This window comes from Prionailurus viverrinus, chromosome D1 (genome assembly GCF_022837055.1).
Source record: "Prionailurus viverrinus isolate Anna chromosome D1, UM_Priviv_1.0, whole genome shotgun sequence".
Lineage (NCBI taxonomy): Eukaryota > Metazoa > Chordata > Mammalia > Carnivora > Felidae > Prionailurus > Prionailurus viverrinus.
Genome location: NC_062570.1, coordinates 104471308 through 104490157, shown reverse-complemented (window position 1 = coordinate 104490157; position 18850 = coordinate 104471308). Strand labels below are relative to the sequence as shown.

General features: G+C 43.6%; 1 protein-coding gene across 1 annotated transcript in view; it reads right to left on the bottom strand.

The window, feature by feature from the left end:
- Positions 1-10053: 10053 nt before the first annotated feature.
- The window catches only part of LOC125146586 (olfactory receptor 10V1-like), a 59706-nt gene continuing 50909 nt past the window's right edge, over positions 10054-18850 (bottom strand). The window contains exons 5-6 of the mRNA XM_047823284.1: positions 10311-11233; positions 10054-10125 (exon numbers count right to left, since the gene is read on the bottom strand). Coding sequence (XP_047679240.1) covers positions 10054-10125; positions 10311-11233 — 995 coding nt within the window. The remainder of the gene's footprint in view (positions 10126-10310; positions 11234-18850) is intronic.

Below are 18850 nucleotides of genomic sequence, written 5' to 3'. Positions count from 1 at the left end.
TGAAGTTCACCAATGACTTCCAAGTCATTGAATCCAACAGCTACTTTGGACTTGAAGCTGCCAGCTACTCCCTACTCCTTGAAATTTCCCATCCATAGCCTCTGTAATACTATTCTGCCCAGACTCCCTTCCTACCTCTCTAGACACTTTTCCATCTTTTTTCCACTTTTCTGTTTTTCCATTTCCATCATTTTAGAGATTACTCTTCCTCTTAGTGATTTGCAAAAGGAAGGTTTTCCTGGCTATTCTAGGTCTGCTCCCCAGATCGACTCTCCACCCTGCTCTGCCCCGTGGGAGGCTAGTCACTAAGGACTGCATTAGTCAGTCACCCTCCCCCTGTGGTTTCTGGTTGGGTTTGGCTGATGAAAGCTACTGACAGGAGAATGAAAAGTAGCATAAAGATCAGTAGGGTATTTATCCTCCCCTCCCCCAACAACACACACACACACACACACACACACACACAACCCATATTACATCTCCTGCAGAAACATAAAACTGACAGTTTGCCTTTCTTCCAATGATTAAGCAACTCACAATGCCACAGTAAGAAGGGGGGACCACTTTGCACCCCGAGTTAAACCAAAACAGATCAGCCTGACTTTTTTATGGATGCCCAAAAGAATGTATTTTTTGTTTATTTTTGCTATGCTGACGTCTGAAGATGTGTCATGATCTTTGAAAATATAATAATCATGTAAGAATGTTGTTTTCCACCATACACAGAATAATACAACCTTATATTCTTGCTGACTTACAGTTTTACCCTTTGAGTATTTGTTGGGTTTTTGTGTCTTACAAGCCAGTCTTTTTAAAGTCTGACTCCCTGCATGCTTTGGAAGTAAAGTGTTTTCCTTTCCTAAATGCATCTGCCCCTGCATGGGTCATCTGTTTGGCACAGCCTCATGTCCGGTAGGAGGGCTAGAAGATGGCTGGAATCATGGTAGGAAATTTTTCATCTGGAACTTTCTGAGAGTTTTATTACTTGAAAATGCTAATTCCTTTTCCGGAACAACATTAAGAGCACATGCCTGGGGCACCTGGGTGGCTCAGTCAGTGGAGCATCCGACTTCGGCTCAGGTCCTGATCTCGTGGTCTGTGAGTTAGAGCCCGGCGTCGGGCTCTGTGCTGACAGCTCAGACCCTGGAGCCTGCTTCAGGTTCTGTGTCTCCCTCTCTATCTGTGTCCCTTCTCCACTCATGCTCTGTCTCTTTCTGTCTCAAAAATAAATAAATATTTTAAAAAAACATTAAAAAAAAAAAAGAGCACACGCTTGCCTGCCTTTCTCTCTATGCAGAGTGAGAATGGACAGCACATCCTCTACCCCAAATATTTGATCTCTGTGAATTAAACACTAATGGGACAAACAGTTATAAGAAAAAGAACTACTATCTATAACCAGGGATCTCACCATTCCCTGCATGTGTTTGCCTCTGTGTTCACATGTATATTTCCGTCCGCTCCTTGGACTCTAAGCCCCAAGGGGGCAAGGGACAATTGGGTCCCATTTTTTACTAATGCCCAGGACCTAGTACAGTGTCAGGCACTATGTAATGCTGTATTGACATGAACCCTGGAGATTTACTGAGGCTCTATCAATGCTGGTGACTGATACTTAGTACTTTTGAAGTAGAAATAGGAATCTTCATTTTAGCACTCTGATACTAAAGAGGTGTATCCTTTCTGGAGAGATAATCAGTGTTTTCAAGAAGTAATTTAAGATGTCACATGCGTTGGAGGTGCCTGTGTGGCTCAGTCGGTTGAGCGTCTGACTCTTGATTTCGGTTCAGATCATGATCTCATGGTTCATGGGATTGAGCCCCATTTCGGACTCTGTGCTGACAGTGCAGAGCCTGCTTGGGATTCTCTGTCTCCCTCTCTCTCTGTACCACCCCCAGTGTTGCTTGCACACTCTTTTTCAAAATAAATAAATAAACATCAAAAAAAAAAAAAAAGATGTCCTATGCACTGAATCAGTACTTTCAACATTAAAGGATCTACCCTAAGGAAATAGCCTGGAATATGGAGCCAAACACACAAAGATGTGTGCAGTGTGCCTTAATAATTTTTTATAAGGAGACAAAACAAATGCTTAACAAAAAGTAATGTTTTGGGGCACCTGGGTGGTTCAGTTGGTTGAACATCTGACTTCAGCTCAGGTCATGATCTAGCAGTTCATGGGTTTGAGCCCCACATCAGGCTCACTGCTGTCAGCACAGAGCCTGCTTCAGATCCTGTCTCCCTCTCTTTCTGCCGCTCCCCCACTCATGCTCTCTCTCTCTCTCTCTCTTTCTCAAAAATAAATCAACACTTACAAAAGTAGTGTTTGAGTCCCTTGACATATATCCATATGATGAACTATTACATTGCCATTGAAATTGTTATAATGAAGAGGTTTAATAAGATGAGAAGATGCTTATAACATTAAACGAAGAAAACAAAGAGGCAAGACTATGCATCGCATGAACAAATTATGCGACCAATATAAAGGAGGACAGTAAACTCTTAGTAGTGTTTTTGAGAAAAATGGGTGATTACTGTTTTCTTCATGCTTTTCTCCACTTTTCAAATTTCCTTCCAAAAATGTGTGTTTACTTTTTCAATTACAAAAGTTTCATTGATTTTTAGAATTCTCGTTTGAGAGGCAAGGAAACAGAAGTTCCCTAGCACACCCCTAGTTATACAAACAGTCATTGTTGGAACCAGGATTAACATCTAGATACGGGCTGGGCTTATTGTTGTGAACCTCCCTCCCTTCCTTCTTTCCTTCCTCCCTTCTTTCTTTTCCTTTCCTCCTTTCTTTTCCTTTCTTTTCCTCCTTTCCTTCCCCTCTCTTTTTTCCTTTATCCTCATCTCTTCTTAAAGCCAACCCCTTAGATTTAGCTCATCATTCTAGTCCATCAAGATCTTATGGAGAATTTCAATTCTTTACTCCAGTGAGTAATCAATTTTGCTCCCACTGTCATCTACAAATTTAATGAACATGTTTCACAAAGCTATAACTAACTGGGCAATAGACATAGCTCCTGGAGACCACATCTCTTAAGCATACTACCTCCAGTATCCCTCAAAGTTTCCTTCAGAACACCAATAGGTTTTCAGAGAAGTTTAAAAGTAAAAGGTTCCCTGTGTGGAATGTCTTAAAAACTAGAGTGAATTCCACTGCAATACGCAATCACCTTGATTACAGAAGGGATGTTCAACACTCCTTGGATAAGGAATTCTCATTTTCATTCCTTAGACTCACCTGAATTCACAACCCATTCCCCAGACCCCTGGCCAGACACACACATTTCTCTCTTAATAAAATATATGTCATCCTACTTGACTATTAAAGTTACATAATTCATGCTCCCCTTTTCGTCTTAGCTGCTAGGAAGCCCAAACCTAAGTTTTATATTCAACTGCTTATCATTCCTCAACTCTAGTAACTCCATTTCTATTTCTCTCTTGTCTTCTGTACTGTGCAAGTTGATTTTGATCTTGCTGTAACTAGGGTTTGATCACAAGGCACTCTATTTTTAGGAGCCTATGAAGCGTGATAAATCTATTATACAAACAAAACAATTATTCTTGCCTTTTGTGTCTTCATCCAAGGTGTTGACGAGTGAATGAGAAATCTCTCCACTCTTCGCTCCCAAACTTGCTCCTCCTCTAGGGTCCCCTCAATGGTACAAAGATGACCATCCTGTGGGCTTGGTCATAGTTAAATGTTCTCTTTCATTGTCTGCTTTCTTCTGCCTTTGCTGCTGCCTAATGCCTTGCTACTTGAAGGTTGGATCAGAGAATTCCAACTCTCTTCTCACCCAGGAAATACAAACTCTCAATAATGTTGCATCTTCTTTGATGAGTCTCTTGGCACCAGTACTGCTTCCAAAGACTTGGCAAACATCCACAGAGAGAGCCTTTCCTCTTCCATAAAGACCTTTGCATACTCCTCTGCCTTCTTCCCTTACAGAGTGTAACTAACAGGACTATTCATGCATTCACTCAATCAACAAGGATTTACTGAGCATCTACTATCAACCAGGCATTGACTGTGTCACCTGGAAACTGAGTAGATTACACAATATTTTCTGGGTGTCCCATCAAAGCACGGACTCCTCCTACAAAGGAGGGTGGATAACTTCTCACCACTCTTAGGCAATCTAGGAAATCAGTCACATTTTAAGGAAGAGGCAGACTCTTCTCTCACTCTCGGTGGTGGACTGGTTCAAAGACTTGTTTGTTGTTAGAATATTTGGCATAAACACTGTCACTTCATTCACTCCAGGAAGTTGTACAAATGTTCCCATCTAATTGTAACTTCACCCCAGAAAGCCCCTCACAGGATCAGAGAATCCCAAGGTCAGTAGGGTTCATTGGTCCATTTCCCAGGATCTAGACCATACAACAAACAACTCATCAACCTGGTCTTGCATCTACCCTCCTTACCTTCTGCCTGGAGAGACTGGCAACCACATCATTCCCTGAGGCTGAGTGAAGGCCACAGTGGAATCCCCTTCTTAATAATCTTGGGAACCGTGGAGACTGACTCTGAAAAACCACCCAGCACCGAGGGGAGCACACATCCAGACGCTGTTAAGCCTTCCCTGCTGCCTCTTCTCAAGGGAAAAACATAGGACTCTAGCCCTTGCAGAGACAGAATTCTGGGTTGTCTCTCTCAGCTCTCAGTTCTTCTCATCTTCTTTCTGGAGATTTCCCTGCTAGTGTCGGTTCAGTAAAGCCCCAAGAGGCTAACTTGGGTTTTCCCTTGACCATCCCCTGTAGGTCAATGAACACAAATAGGAGTTGTTTGGAGACGTGATATTCCAAACTGGTTTAACTGCTACTAGACTGAGCTATATTCTAATTATTGCTTAATTTTTACTCTCCAAGTTTGAGAGCATTTAAAAGATACACAATTCTTCCCCTGCTCATGCTCTGTCCCTCTCCGTCTCTTAAAAATAAATAAATGTTAAAAAAAATAACAAGTAAAAGATACACAATTCTAATTAATCCAGGTAGAGATTAATATCTTGTGCACCTAAACAAATTCCAGGAATCTTTCAGAGCTCAGCCAGGTGTCATCTGTTAAATGAAGCCATGTTCTGATATGCACACCTTCCCCCACCCTCCTCCACAAAGGGAAAGTTTACTCCCTGCTCCAGGCTCTGTGGTGGCTTTGTCCCCACCCCCAATTATAGCACTTATCTCTCTGTATTGTTTTTTTAATTTTTTTTTAAAAGGTTTTAATTTTTTTTTTTCAACGTTTATTTATTTTTGGGACAGAGAGAGACAGAGCATGAACGGGGGAGGGGCAGAGAGAGAGGGAGACAGAATCGGAAACAGGCTCCAGGCTCTGAGCCATCAGCCCAGAGCCCGACGCGGGGCTCGAACTCACAGACCGCGAGATCGTGACCTGGCTGAAGTCGGACGCACAACCGACTGCGCCACCCAGGCGCCCCTTAATTTTTTTTAACATTTATTTACTTTTGAGAGACAGAGAGAGAGTGTGAGTGGGGAGGGGCAGAGAGAGAGGGAGACACAGAATCTAAAGCAGGCTCCAGGCTCTGAGCTGTCAGCACAGAGCCTGACGCGGGGCTCGAACCCACGAACTTCGAGATTGTGACCTGAGCTGAAGTCGAACACTTAGCCGACTGAGTCACCCAGGTGCCCCAATGTTTTTCTTCAGTTAAATTCAACTCACTTTTTGTTACCTATCAACATGTATTCATGTATTATGCCAGTTCTATCTTGTAATCTCTCGTTTTCATTCATGTGTCACCTAAAATTTTCATTTCAAGAATCAGTAACTGAAAATTCAGTGAACATTTCTAAAAATGAAGACCTACGGGGCTCCTGGGTGGTTCAGTCCATTAAGCATCCAACTCTCGACTTTGGCTCAGGTCATAATCTCATGGTTCATGAGTTTGAGTTTGAGCCCCATGTTGGGCTCTGCACTGACAGCTAGGAGACTGCTTGGGATTCTCTCTCTCTCTCTCTCTCAAAATAAATAAATAAACTTAAAAAAAAATGAAGACTACGGGGGTGTGTATGTGTGTGAGAGAGAGAACTTGGCAGGAAGTTGTAAAAGCAATCTAGAAAGAAAAATGCAAAACAGTTCCTGAAAAGCAGTCACCAACCATTTGAAAGCCTAACTGACCTGGAACATGTTTCAGGAAGGATAAGTGGGCAGGTGTCATCTTTGGATCCTTCTTCTAGAATCAGACTCCAGGGAGTTTGGGAGAGAAAGTGACTGCATCCAAGGAGGCCATGAAGTGATTTCTATGACCAATGCACCTTTTTCCAGATGGTCTCTTCACATTCCCCAGTGAGTCACTGAGTGCATCCGGCTGACCCCAACATCCAATCTGGTTCTCCCACATGCAACCACAAACCACATTGGACATAGTTGGCAAATGTGCTATGTTTCCATGAGATGAGGGGGCTCAGTGAATTTTGATGTTGATAGAAGAGGTCTTGACCTTCACCTTGACCTACATCTCACCTCTCCAGAAAGAGAAACCAGAGAGACGCTGCGGCAAATGCTGTGTGGTCCCGAAGATCGTTTTCCTAAGAGCAAAGACCGGAAGTGGTGAGCTCTGTATTTCACTACAAATCAAGTCATTGGGTTTTACTATGCTTTCTTGAAGGTTTTTAATTTCTAAGTCAAACTTACCTGAGTAATAATCATATCTTAAAATATACATAAAAGGATTTGTGTCCAGTAACGTCCATGAGTGAACAGGTTGCATTTTCAATATGCTCGTGAGTTTTACTTTCACACAGCCTGGCTTCTGTCACAACAGACTCACTTTATTCACAGCCAAGCCACCATTCTATCTGGTGTGTTGTTTGTCTTTTACAGAAGCATTTCCTTAAGAGCTTTCCCAGAAGATTATCTTCATCAGGTTAAGTTAATTAGGTGTGAGGGAAAGAAAGGAAGAAAAGGAAGAAGAAAGAAAGAAAGAAAGAAAGAAAGAAAGAAAAGGAAAGGAGGAAGAAGAAAGAAAGAAAGAGAAGGAAGAAGAAAGAAAGAAAGAAAGAAAGAAAAGAAAAGGAGGAAGAAATAAAGAAAAGAACAAAAGAAAGAAAGAAAGAAAGAAAGAAAGAGAAAAGGAAAGGAAAGGAGGAAGGAAGGAAGGAAGGAAGGAAGGAAGGAAGGAAGGAAGAGTGATAGTTGTTTGGGGAAGCCCCAGTCATACAAAGACTGCTCTATGGTAGAGCATCCCAGGTAATGTGCTTGTGAATCTTCAAGAGCAAAGTAAAATATGCACTCTTCCCACCCTTAATTAGCCAGGGAAATTTTTCCATGCCATCTGAGAGATGTGGCTTTTGAAAGTAGGTCAACATTTTGAGAAACACTGGTTTGTTCTAGAAGAGAAGATGATCCCATGTCTCATGGAAACTCTTCCTGTTGGCTGCATTTGAGAATTCTAAGACCTTTAGGCTGTTGGAATTTAGTGCGCTTGCCTCTTAGCGTGCAGTCTTCTAAATAATGCAAATAAATTTTAGGAAAAGCAAGCAATGGATTTTGTTTCTAAAGAGCAGTGGAATCCAAATGAGACCCAGATCATCTGCTACAGTTCACAAAGTACTTTTATATCCATGACCTCACTAGTGATCCTTTCAACGGGACTCTTGTGACTTTACAGATCAAGACACTGTGGCTTCATACCCAGAACACAGACACACCACAACAGAGGAAGAGCAATAGAATTTAACACAGTTCCTGAAGCTCAAGTGTCTTCCCTCTTGGCTTCTAGTCTTCTTGATGGTTCATCCTTTTTTTTCTTTTTCCAAGGTAGGAAAAATTGTTTGACCAATAATATCCAGAAAGAGTCAATGTGCTCTGAGCAGCAAGAACCTTGTAATTTCTTTTTTTAGAGCATCCTTAAACAATTTGTTTCTCGTGCTGTTGATTAAGGGGTTCCGCACAAGGGTGATGAATGTTTAAACCACAGACACCCCTGGCCCCTCTCTGGAGAGTAGCTGGAGTTGGGACACAGGAAGGAGGCTTCCCCATCCACCCTGGAGCGGGACCACAGTCGGAGGTGGAGGAGGGGGCGTGAACAGGTGAAAAAGACCCTGTGCCTCCCCTTTGCTGAGCGGATCTTCAGGATGGCGGCCATGCTGAAGACAGACGAGAAAGTGATAAGCAGGAAGGGGATGGTGAGGGTGGTGATGCTGACCATATACTTTGTGTGATAAGTTTCATTTACATTTCATTTTACTCTTGTAACACCTTACTGGATATGTCTGTCAGTGTTTAGTGCTTCAACTCTACAGATGAGGAAACTACAATCCACAGAGGTAGGTTGACTTGTCCAGGTTTGCACCGCTGGTCAGTGGCTGATCTGGGATTTTAAACCAAGACTTCTGACATCCTATCTCCCCCCCCCCCCCACCTTCCATCAATGTGCAAGAGCAACAGGAAAAGGATTTGGGGGTCCATAGGGGTTCCCCCTAAAGCTGAGTTACAGCCTGCATGATATTTTTAGTTGAAAAAGGGAAGGTTTTCTTAAATAACTATCTTCTATAAACTCATTAGGCAGTAGGGCCATGATTTAGTTAGTTCAGGCTGTTAGACAAAGTGCCAGAGGGGCAGCTGGTGGCTCCATCAGTTAGATGTCCAACTTCGGCTCAGGGCATGATCTCACATTTCATGGGTTTGAGCCCTGTGTCGGGCTCTGTGCTCAGAGCCCAGAGCCTGCTTCGGATTCTGTCTCCCTCCCTCTCTCTCTGCCCCTCTCCCCTCTCAAGCTTTATGTCTCTCTCTCTCTCTCAAAAATAAATAAACAGGGGTGCCTGGGTGGCGCAGTCGGTTAAGCGTCCGACTTCAGCCAGGTCACGATCTCGCGGCTGTGAGTTCGAGCCCCGCGTCAGGCTCTGGGCCGATGGCTCGGAGCCTGGAGCCTGTTTCCGATTCTGTGTCTCCCTCTCTCTCTGCCCCTCCCCTGTTCATGCTCTGTCTCTCTCTGTCCCAAAAATAAATAAAAAAACGTTGAAAAAAAATTTTTTTTTAAATAACAAAAATAAATAAACATTAAAAATCATTAAAAAAAAAAAAAAGAACAAAGTGCCAGATACTGGGTGGCTTCTAAACAACAGAACTTTATTTCTCACAATTCTGGAGGCCAGAAGTCTGATATTGAGGTGCCACATGATTGGGTGAAGGCCCTCTTTCACGCTGTCATTATATCCTCACACAGCAAAAGGGGCTAGGGAGCTTTGTGGGATTTCTTCTTCTTCTTTTTAAAAAAAAATGTTTTAAGTTTACTTATTTATTTTGAGAGAGAGCATGCATGCATGTGAGCTCACAAAAGAAGAAGAGGGACAAATAGAGAGAGAGAGAGAGAGAGAGAGAGAGAATCCCAAGCAGGCTCCACACTGACAGCACAGAGCCCCAGGCAGGGCTCGATCTCATGAACTATGAGAATGTGACCTGAGCTGAGATCAAGAGTCAGCCACTTAACCAACTGAGCCACCCAGGTGCCCCTGTGCTTTCTTATTATATTTTTACACATCCATTATCTCACTTGACTGTCGATCCAACCCCCTTGAAATAGAAAGGCTGTTGTTCTCACCATCCTCTTTTTTACATAAAGGAAAAGTGCGGACTCAAGTCCATGGTTAGATCCTAAGGCTAAATACCCACCATTCACCAGAAAATACAAAGAAAGAATAAGCCATTTCTTCTACACTGAGGGGCCTTATAGACTTATTCTAGAGGCAACACTGAAACATGTGAAACTTGGTTGTACAAAAAGAAGATGATTTGATTTTGATAAAAATCAAAAGAAGTATGATTTAGTGAAAAGAGAAATCCCACTGTCAGAAGAGTGGCCAGACAGACTTTATTAAGGCAGTGGGGCTTGAACAGGCCTCGAATGGCAAAGAGCAAGGTCAGAAGACATCTGAGTCTTTGAATCCATTGGGTCTGTGTACCATCAGGCTGTAGGCTCTTAAAACAGGTAACAGGACCGCGTCCATTATACCAACTGCTACTGTCACCCTGTCCATCCATTTATTCACCCTCTTCTTCACTGACACTCCTGTCCAGTCCTTATTCTAAGCACTATGATGAGAGAGGAGGCTGGCTAAGTAGTCAGGGCCGATCCAGGGCTTCCTCACGAGAATCTCCTAAAAAGAGAGGAATGTGCACTGATGAGCATCCCCCGGCTGAGAGGGCCATGGAGACAGTCATCTCTCCACTCCTTCCTCTTTGCTTTGGAGCTTTCTGTCCTTCAGATCATGCCTCTACTGGTTTGGGGAATATTTCTTCTAGGAAGGAATATTTCTGGTTTCCTGAACCAGCACGTTCTTACCGTAAGTCTTCTTCCCACATCGGTCACCTCTTGACTCCTTATGCTATAGATCAAGGGGTTCAGCACTGGTGCAAAAAAGGTGTAGACAACAGACACTGCCCGGCCCTCTTCTGGAGAGGAACTGGGGCTGGGGTGAAGGTAGATAAGGGTGCAACATCCAAACTGCAGGAGAACCACGATGAGGTGGGAGGAACAGGTGGAGAAAGCCCGGCACTTTCCCTCAGCTGAATTCATCCTCAGGATGGTGGCCACGATGTAGCCATAGGAGAGGCAGATCAGGAGGAAGGGGACAGCCACTGCGGCCACACTGATGGCATAGAGAGCTGCCTTGTGCATGCGGGTGTCCACACAGGCCAGGTGCATGACGTCAGGCATGTCACAGAAGAAGCAGAAGATTTCATTGCGGCCACAGAATGGAAGGTGGCAGATCAGAATGGTCAAAGGCAGTGACAACAGGAATCCCAGGCCCAAAGAACCTAAAGTCATCTGCCCACAGAGCCACCAACTCATGATGATGTGGTAACGCACTGGGTGGCAGATTGCCATGTACCTGTCGTAGGCCATGACAGCAAGCAAGACACAGTCAGACCCTCCAAGAAGAATGAAGGGGAACATGTAGGCCCCACAGCCAGGGAGAGAGATGAGCATGTGCCCCGTGGAAAGGATGTCAGCCAGAGTCAGGGGAGCAATGTTGGTGGAGTAGCCAATTGCCAGCACGGCCAGTGCGAAGAGGAAGAAGTACATCGGGGTGTGGGGGGAGTGATCTCGCCAGACTGTGAGCCCAGTGGTGATGTTTCCAATGAGACTTCCTAAGTACGACACCAAGAAGGCCACAAATAGGAGGGGAGACACTGCTGGGTCTGTTGAGAAGGGGTGGAAGTGAAAGTAGACCACCCCCATCCGGTTTTCCTCTTCCATCAGACCTGGAACAAGGAAAGGAGTCATGGGAAAAGTGACTCTCCTGTGTCCTTGAGCCTGGAACAGGCCCAGCCATGTTAAAAAACACAGTCTGCAGTCACTGAGTACTTATCCTCAGGGCTTCCTTGGGAGTTCGGTTAATGTTATCTCGCCTCCCCACTGCTTACCCTGCTCGCTGCATGACCTTGGAGAAGTGATAGACTTCAGCCCACTCATTTTAAATTTCTTTTGAAGAGGGGGAGGGGTGGAGAGAGAAGAGAGAGAGAATCTCAAGCAGGCTCTACACCTGCTGGATGTGGGCCTGGATCTTGCAACTGTGATATCATGACCTGAGCTGAAATTAAGAGTCAGGTGCTTGACCAACTGAGCCACATGGGTGCCCCTAGCCCAGTCATTTTAAACATGGGGAGAGTATAATGCCTGGCTCGGGAGCGTGGTGAAAATTAGTAGAGATTCTGTGTCTGAAAGTGCCAAGCCCAACAACGGGCACGCAGTAGGTTCTCAATGGGGTTTCCTGTTTTCCTTCTTTCCTTGATCTTCATTTCTTTTTTTTTAAACATTTTTAAATTTCTTAAAAATGTTTATTCATTTTTGAGAGACAGAGAGAGACTGAGCATGAGTGGGGGAGGGGCAGAGAGAGAGGGAGACACAGAATCCGAGGCAGGTTCCAGGCTCTGAGCTGTCAGCACAGAGCCCAACGTGGGGCTCAAACCCACAGATCATGAGATCGTGACCTGAGCTGAAGTTGGATGCTTAATCAACTGAGCCACCCAGGTGCCCCTTTTTTAAACATTTTTTAAAGTTTAGTTATTTTGAGAGAGAGAGAGAGAGAGAGAGAAGCAGAGAGAGTGTGAGAAAGAGAGAATCCCAAGCAGGTTCTGCGTTGTCAGCACAGAGCCCGACATGGGGCTAGAATCCATGAATGGTGAGATCATGACCTGAGCCTAAATCAAGAGTCAGACCCTTAACCAAATGAGCTACCCAGGTGCCCCTTTCCTTTTTGCTTTAAAGCGAGTACTCCTGATCATTCGCATGCCTCTTTAGTACTATGATTATCCAGTTACCACAACATCTTAAAAATACACATTTATACGAAGAGCATGCGATACCCGTATCGAGCCCAGAAAGCAGGCAATACAGGTGTTTCCTTTAGCCGTTACACACGTGGACGTAGAAGACCAGAGAAGTTAAACATAACTCATGCTGCTATCCTCCCCAGTCCCCAAACTCGGGATTTTCTTATCGTATTTTTTTCTTCAACACTCAACAAGCCAATTGTTTCGTTTTGTTTTGTTCTGTCTGCCAAACACGGACCCTCCTCTTATTTTGCCTTCTTTCATTTGTCCACCGCCATCTGCATTTTTATGGTGTCTATCCTGGATCAACCCCTCTTAAACACTTTTTAAACTGTATTACTCCACATTGACTCTAAACTTAGCAAGTAGAAGAACCTCAGTTTTGTCAATTGCACCTCAGTGAAGCTGAAGGAAAAAAAAGTAAAAGAACCTCTTATTCTTATAGTATCACACACAATTATTACAGTCCGGGTCACAAGATATTTTTTATAAGTAAAACTAACATGACTCACGGGGTGGGGTTGGAAGGTCAGGAAATCCCTTGATGAACATGCCCTACTGGCCCATCTCATCACCCACATCTTTTTTTTTTTTTTAGTTTATTTCTTTATTTTGAGAGATAGAGAGAGAGTGTGAGTGGGAGAGAGGCAGAGAGAGAGGGAGAGAGAATCCCAAGCAAGCTCTGCACTGTCAGCACAGAGCCCCATCTGGGCTCAAACTCACAAACCATGAGATCATGGCCTGAGCCAAAATCAAGAGTCAGATGCTCAACCAACTGAGCCACCCAGGCACCCCCACACACACTTTTTTTTTCTTCCTTTTTTTTTTTCCACATCCTTTGATCTAAGTCGCTAAGTCCTTATGCACATGACCCTTACATTGTATTGAGTTTTAATTTACTTCAAGATAGACATGCATGATGTTTATGGAATTTTCAATGACATTCAAATGGCCAAAACTACAAGAGAGCTCCTTGCATTGATCTTCTTGGGGGAGCCTGAGGCCAGGTCAGGTCAAAAATTCTGCTAAACTACAGGGGTAGGGCAAATTAATTATTTTTGTTGTTGAACAAGTGAGCCAAGTTTTAGTACTGCATTTTCTTTGGGTTTGGATTTTAATAATGACCCTCAGTGCTGCTAAAGTTGTAGAGAAATGAGCACTGCCAAAGTCACCGGTGGAGGGGTAAAAGGTCCAACACTTTGGGAAAATAATATTTTTCTTTTTAGTAGACTTCACGCCCAGCGCGAAGCCGAATGTGGGTCTTGAACTCACAACCCTGAGATCAAGATCTGAGCTCAGAGGCACAGCTGGACTCTCAACTGATTTAGCCACCCAAGCGTCCACAAAATAATATTTTTAAATGCTTGTATTTTGTCAAAATACAGACCATTTTCCAAGCTGGGTAATGCATACCTAAGTATTCATTCTATTATCCTCTTAATTCGTGTAGGTTTGAAATTTTCCAAATAAAAAAAAGAGCATTTGAATTTAAGTTGAGTTATTCCACTTCAGGACTCTAAAGTTAGAAAATTAATCTAAAATATAACAACCATAACAACAGTAAGTTTTATACATAAGACAAAAATCACAGTGTAATCTTAATAGGATACGATGAAAACAACTTCATACAGAACACTAAATTCAGCTGATGAAGTACTATGCAATTGTTTATATTTATGAAGACAATGTAACAATGTGAAAATATTTGTGATATAACACGACACACAAAATGGGATTTTAAAAGTTACAATCTCTACCACACACACACACACACACACACACACACAAATCCAGTCTTTGAGTGATGAGCCTGAAAGATATTTTTCCCATTCTGTATTTTCCAATACCCTTTAACAAACATCAAACTCTTATAATTTTAATTACAAGCTTGTAACATGATAAAAGGAGAGACAAGCAGTGTGGTACTCAAACTGCGGAGTATAATATTTTGCAAATTTTTAGAGCAAAGTAACCAATTTATACAGAGCCTTTCCTTAAGAAAAATATTTGGGGGCGCCTGGGTAGCTCAGTAGATTGAGTGTCCGACTTCAGCTCAGGTTGTGATCTCACAGTTTGTGGGTTTGAGCCCCGTGTGGAGCTCTATGCTGACAGCTCAGCACCTGGAGCCTGCTTCGGATTCTGTGTCTCCCTCAATCTCTGCCCCTCCCCTGCTCACACTCTGTCTCTCTCTCTCTCAAATATAAATAAAACATCAACAACAACAACAAAAAAGAAAATAAAAAGAAGAAAGGAAGAAAGAAAGAAAGAAAGAAAGAAAGAAAGAAAGAAAAGAAAAAAAAAGTATTTGTCTTGGGGCACCTGGGTGGCTCAGTCGGTTAAGCGTCCAACTCTTGGTTTTCGGCTCAGGTCATGATCTCACGGTTTTGTGAGTTCGAGCCCTAAGTCAGCTCCGCACTGCCAGCACGGAGCTTGCTTGGGATTCTTTCTCTCTCCCTCTCTCACTGCTCCTCCCCAACTCGCTCTGTTTTTCTTAAATAAATAAATAAACTTAAAAAAAAAAGAAAAGTATTTGTCTCATCACAATTGCCACCACGTGGGGCGCCTGGGTGGCGCAGTCGGTTAAGCGTCCGACTTCAGCCAGGTCACGATCTCACGGTCCGTGAGTTCGAGCCCCGCGTCGGGCTCTGGGCTGATGGCTCAGAGCCTGGAGCCTGTTTCCGATTCTGTGTCTCCCTCTCTCTCTGCCCCTCCCCCATTCATGCTCTGTCTCTCTCTGTCCCAAAAATAAAAATAAACGTTGAAAAAAAAAATTAAAAAAAAAAAAAACAATTGCCACCACGTAAGAAAAGTGTCATTACATGAATGCATGTAGTCCTTCATCCATGTAATTTATGGTCAATCCCACACACACTGCTCCCTCCCCCGCCCCCGCCAGAATGGAAGCGAAGGAACTTTGTCTGGCCAAGACTGCCAGCTTTCCTTGAATGCCTATGCAGAACAGCCCCTGTACATCAACGGTTGTAGGGAAGCAGCCCCACCGAAGCCACCAAGCCACGAAAGAGCACCATACCCCCCGTGGGGTATGGAAACTTTCCATGATATGGAGACTTGAAACTGGTTCTTTGCACTCGGTGCATAGACGACACATCCCCTTCACTCTACATCGTTCACTGTTGAGTTATTTTGTGTACATGTCTCTGTCCCCCTGGCTACCCAACACACTTGTAGCTTTCATATTTTGTTTGTACACACACACACACACACACACACGATTTGCCAATGGCAAATGCAACTCAACTTTTTAAAAATAGTTCAGCCAGCCTGACGAAAGCCAAATATCCTGAATTACAGCAGGGAAAACTGGAAAGAAGAATAAGACTAAAATACCAGCCAACACGTACGGAGTGCCTGCGGATGGCTCCTGCGTGACAAATAATAATAATCAACATTTCTTGGGTGTCAGGTACTATTCTTAGCACTTTATGACAAGTAACTCGTTTACTTCTTGTAATAAACTTATGAGGTAGGTGCTAATTGTTTTTTTGTTGTTTTTTTTTTTTTAGCTAGGTGCTATTCTGACCTTATTTTACAGATGAGGAAATCAAAGTGCGGATTTCAACCCAAAGGCTGAAGGTTGCACATGCTTAGCCACTGCTCCGTGTGCATCTCCCCACATCTGTCACCTTTGCATGGTGAATATATATGTGAACTTGTGGGAGAATAATGATTTACTGTATTCCATCTATAGGAGACAGCCCATCATTTACTAATTGGGCATCTTAAAAAAAAAAAAAACTCAGGTACTTAATACACCCACTGCTGGGAACTAATGCTAAAGAAGCAAGTCAAAGGAATAAAAAAGCATTCATAGGGGCGCCTGGGTGGCGCAGTCGGTTAAGCGTCCGACTTCAGCCAGGTCACGATCTCGCGGTCCGTGAGTTCGAGCCCCGCGTCGGGCTCTGGGCTGATGGCTCAGAGCCTGGAGCCTGCTTCCGATTCTGTGTCTCCCTCTCTCTCTGCCCCTCCCCCGTTCATGCTCTGTCTCTCTCTGTCCCAAAAATAAATAAACGTTGAAAAAAATTTAAAAAAAAAAAGCATTCATATAAAGCTATTTGTAGCGGTATTGTTTCTGTACCTAAAAGAAAAAAGCAGGGGCGCCTGGGCGGCTCTGAAGGTTAAGCATCCGTCTGACTTCGGCTCAGGTCATGATCTCACCGCTCGTGAGTTCGAGCCCCGAGTGGGGCTCAGTGCTGACAGCTTGGAGCCTGGAGCCTGCTTCAGATTCTGTGTCTCTCGCTCTCTCTGCCCTTCCCCCACTCATGCTCTGTCTCTTTCTCAAAAATAGGTAAACTTTAAAAAAATAAAATAAAATGAAAAAGCAACAAATCACACAGCCCACAAGGAACTAAAACATCCAGGTGTGTGAATTCTGTGGATTAGAAGGCCTTTGCTGAGAATAGAGAAGACAGTGTTAAAAAATGGGAAGTGTGAGTTGAGGGCTGTCGTTTGAAATATGAACAAAGAAGGCTAAGTACCCTACCCACCACAATCACAACACTGTGAAACTTTATAACCGGACCAAAGCCATAAGACACCATAGACAGCTGGGGTACCTGGGTGGCTCAGTTGGTTAAGCATCCGACTTCAGTTCAGGTCATGATCTCATGGTTCATGAGTTCGAGTCCCACATCAGGTTTTCTGTTGTCAGCTCAGAGCCTGGAGCCTACTTTGGATCCTGTGTCTCCTCTCCTGTTCTCTCTGCCCCTCCCCTGCTTGTGCTCTGTCTGTCTCTCTCTCTCTCTCTCCAAAAATAAATAAATAAACATTAAAAAAAGAGAGAGACCAGAGACAGTTATAAATATGTGCTGTTAACAGAAATGAGTATGTTTGCATGGTTTTTGCAAATTTTTTGTACATTGTCTAATCACCTAAATTTTTTTAAAGTGTTTTCTAAATAAAAAGGAGGGAACCCATCACCAGAGAGGCTTTTTCTAAACAAAAGCCAAAACCTACCTCAGGCGGGTTGAAAATCACTGGGAGGGTAAGTTAGCAGAGGGATCTTAAAGCATTTATTTCCTTCAGAGCTTGCAAACATTCCACATCATTCAGAGGCCAGGGAGGCCGAACTGCCGGAGTCTCCCGAAACCTCTCCTGAGGGATGCCAGAGCCCGATGTTAACCACGTCCTGTCCTCCCTTCACAGGAGTCCTCACTGAGTCCATTTAGCTGACATTTATTTATTGAGCACCTGCCTACTCTGGTCCCAGACACTGATGTGGAAAGGGGAGATAGAGCCGTGAACAGGAGAGGAAACGTCCTTGACCTGATGAAGTTTATATCCTTGTGAGAAAGGACAAGAAACGAGAGAAAAAAAATTAATCATGTAATTTCAGAGAATGATAAGTGCATGTGGAAGATACAGCAGAGCCGTGGGGTGGGGGTGGGCAACTTCCACTAAAGGAGTCGAGGAAGGCCCATCTGGGGAAGTGACGTGAATGGAGGCCTGAAAGTGTAAACGAAAAAAGCAGGTGCAAGATCATTACCTTCTAGAAATCTGCTGTATGACATCATGCCTATAGTTAATGATACTATATTGTACACTAAATAGATAAAGGGGATTTGAAGTACAAACCTCCAGTTATAAAATAAATAAGTCACAGGGTTGTAAGTACGGCATGAGGATTATAGTCCATAAGATTGTGATAACTTTCTAGGGTGACAGATGGTAACTACACTTATCACAGTGAGTATTCTGTAGTGCATATAATTGCCGAATCATTGTGTGGTATACCTGAAACCAATATAAGTCAGCTTTAATTCAATTAAAATTTTTTAAAATTTTTTGAGTATTATTTATTTTTGAGAGAGAGAGAGAGTACACGCGCCTGAGCAGGGAAGAGGCAGAGAGAGACAGGGAGACGCAGAATCTGAAGCAGGCTCCAGGCTCTGAGCTGTCAGCACAGAGTCCAACGTGGGGCTCAAACTCACGAACCGTGAAATCATGACCTGAGCTGGAGTCAGAGACTTAACCCACGGAGCCACCCAGGTGCCCCCAAATTGTTTAAATCACACAAAAAAATTTATTTTTTTTAAGTTTATTTTTTTTTTTTTTGCGAGAGAAAGAGAGAGAGAGAGCACAAGCAGGGAGGAGCAGAGACAGAGGGAGAGAGAGAGAGAGAGAGAGAGAATCCCAAGTAGACTCAGCACTGTCAGCACAGAGCCTGATAGGGGGCTCGAGCCCACAAACTGTGAGATCATTACCTGAGCTGAAATCAAGAGTTTGGCGCTCAACTGACTGAGCCACCCAGGCGCCCCCACAAAAAAATCTTTTAAAGGGTAGATTTCATGTTAAATATTCCTATCACAATAAAAAGTAAAATAAAATAATTTTTACAAGGCCGCTGGAATATGTCAAAATAAACAGTAGGGAAAGAGCATTCTGGGGAGAAGCATTAGCACATGCAAGGGTCCTGAGGCAGGGATTTTATGACTGGTTTAGTAAACCACGAGAATAGCAATGTGGATGGAGGGGTGGAAAGGAGTCAGTGATGGGGAAAAAGGAAAGAGGACATCAGAGGAAGGGAGC